We start from the raw sequence: 1,742 nt of genomic DNA, 5'->3' as shown, positions 1-1,742 counted from the left end.
CAGCATTTAAGTGTAAAGGGGAGTACCAGTTGCCACTAAAGAAGCAACTTTTGCAAGGCCTGGGACAAAACTGTTGCAAGCTCCCCATGTGTTAAGGGCCCAGAAGAACACCTGAAAAGGAGCTACCAGATGCAGATGAGGGCAGGAAAACTCATCCATCCATCCATCCATCCTAGAAACACAGGGTGGGACAAAAGTAGGTGTACAGTTGTTTGTATGGAAAAGCATACAGTCACTAATAAATAATTACTAATAAATAATAAAACCCACAAATAATCTGTTTCATATATTCACAACTGTAAGTACTTTTGCCCCCGCCCATATTTGCTGAGTCCTTCCTTTGTGCTGGGGCTGGGAACACAAGGTTCTTGCCCACGTGGGGCCTTCACTCTGGCCTTGTTGGAGGCCAGGTATGGGAGGGCTTAGGGTGATGGCAGTTCCCTTGCTTTTGGCCATCATTTCACACAGCCTCTCTCACCTCTCTCTCCAACTTCCTGTCTCCATCTTCCCCTGTCTCCCTCCCACATCTCCATTTCTCCATCTCCCTGTCTGGGCTCCTTGTGTGAGCATGTGCCTTTCCTCCCTATCCCGTCCCCCCTTCTCTTTCTCTGTCTGTCTCCCTTTCTCCATCTCATCTCCCTCCCTCTGGACCTCTGTATAAATGTGTTTGGATGGGTCTCGCTCTCCCCCACTTCCTCTTGGCCCCTGGGGTTCCCACAGATGCTGAACCTCTTTGTTGCTGTCATCATGGACAACTTTGAGTACCTCACGCGAGATTCCTCCATCCTGGGTCCTCACCACCTGGATGAGTACGTGCGTGTCTGGGCTGAGTACGACCCCGCGGCGTGGTAAGGAGTCACCCCGAATCCTGTAGCCACACTGCCCACCTTTCTCAGGCACTGGAGCACAGGTTAGGGCAGGCTCCAGTTCTGGGGGCGTTGAGTCCCTGAGGAGCCAGCAGGAATCTCAGGGGAATGAGTCTAGCGGAAGGAAATGAGAATTAGCACCCTCACAGACCCCAGGTTCAAAGCTTTGGGCACCACCCCTGCCCAAGCCCCAGGCTTTCTGGGAGATGAGGGAGGGAGTCAGCCGTGAGGAGCTGGTCTCCTATGAGTCTCTCCTCCCCTCACTGTGAGGCCTCCAGATGGTGAGGACAAGTTTGCCAGGCCCCAGGGGGGAAGCCAGAGGCCTCTCAGCCTCAATTCTCCTGGGAGTGTGGGGGTGGGACCCGGCCTAGCTCCCTTGGCACGTGAGATTGGCTGCGAGGTCAGAGTGGCAGAACCCAGCGTCTGCTGGGATCACAGGACCCTGGAGAAGTGGTCACACAGCCAGGGGAGAGGACACACAGCCGCAGGGGCCTTTGCATCTTCACGGTCACAAAGGGAGTGAGCTCTCCCATCTCCGTGGGCACCAGAGGGCCTCTCCCTGGCTGCCAGGCAATGGTTTCGGGGGGTGAGCTCCATCCTGTGCACGGGTGCTGAGCGCCTGCTCAACACCAAGCACCGCAGGACACTCAGAGGCACCGACCTGATGCTCAGAGCCCATTAGCCACCGACTGGAGATCCTAGTTCAGGCTGAGTGTGGGGCCTGAGTGCTGGAGGGGAGGCCTGACAGGGAAGGTGGGAGGAGCCATCCTTGCCATCCCTGCAGCCCCGCAAGTCCTCTGTGACCGTGAGGCTGGGTGAGCCGCGGGTAATGAGACTGGATTGTCAGCTGGTTCCTAACTCTTCCTGTTTTGATTT

The 1,742-nt window shown here is 55.8% G+C and overlaps 1 protein-coding gene across 1 annotated transcript in view; it reads left to right on the top strand.

The window, feature by feature from the left end:
• Window positions 1-1,742, top strand: part of CACNA1A (calcium voltage-gated channel subunit alpha1 A) — a gene marked incomplete at its 3' end in the record, with an annotated part of 209,672 nt that overhangs the window by 188,812 nt on the left and 19,118 nt on the right. The window contains 1 exon segment of the mRNA XM_023763966.1: window positions 721-848. Within this exon segment, the coding sequence (XP_023619734.1) occupies window positions 721-848 (128 nt within the window).

The sequence above is a fragment of the Myotis lucifugus genome, unplaced genomic scaffold (genome assembly GCF_000147115.1).
Source record: "Myotis lucifugus unplaced genomic scaffold, Myoluc2.0 scaffold_310, whole genome shotgun sequence".
Lineage (NCBI taxonomy): Eukaryota > Metazoa > Chordata > Mammalia > Chiroptera > Vespertilionidae > Myotis > Myotis lucifugus.
The sequence above is the reverse complement of the archived record's forward strand: the minus strand, read 5'-3'. Positions and strand labels throughout refer to the sequence as shown.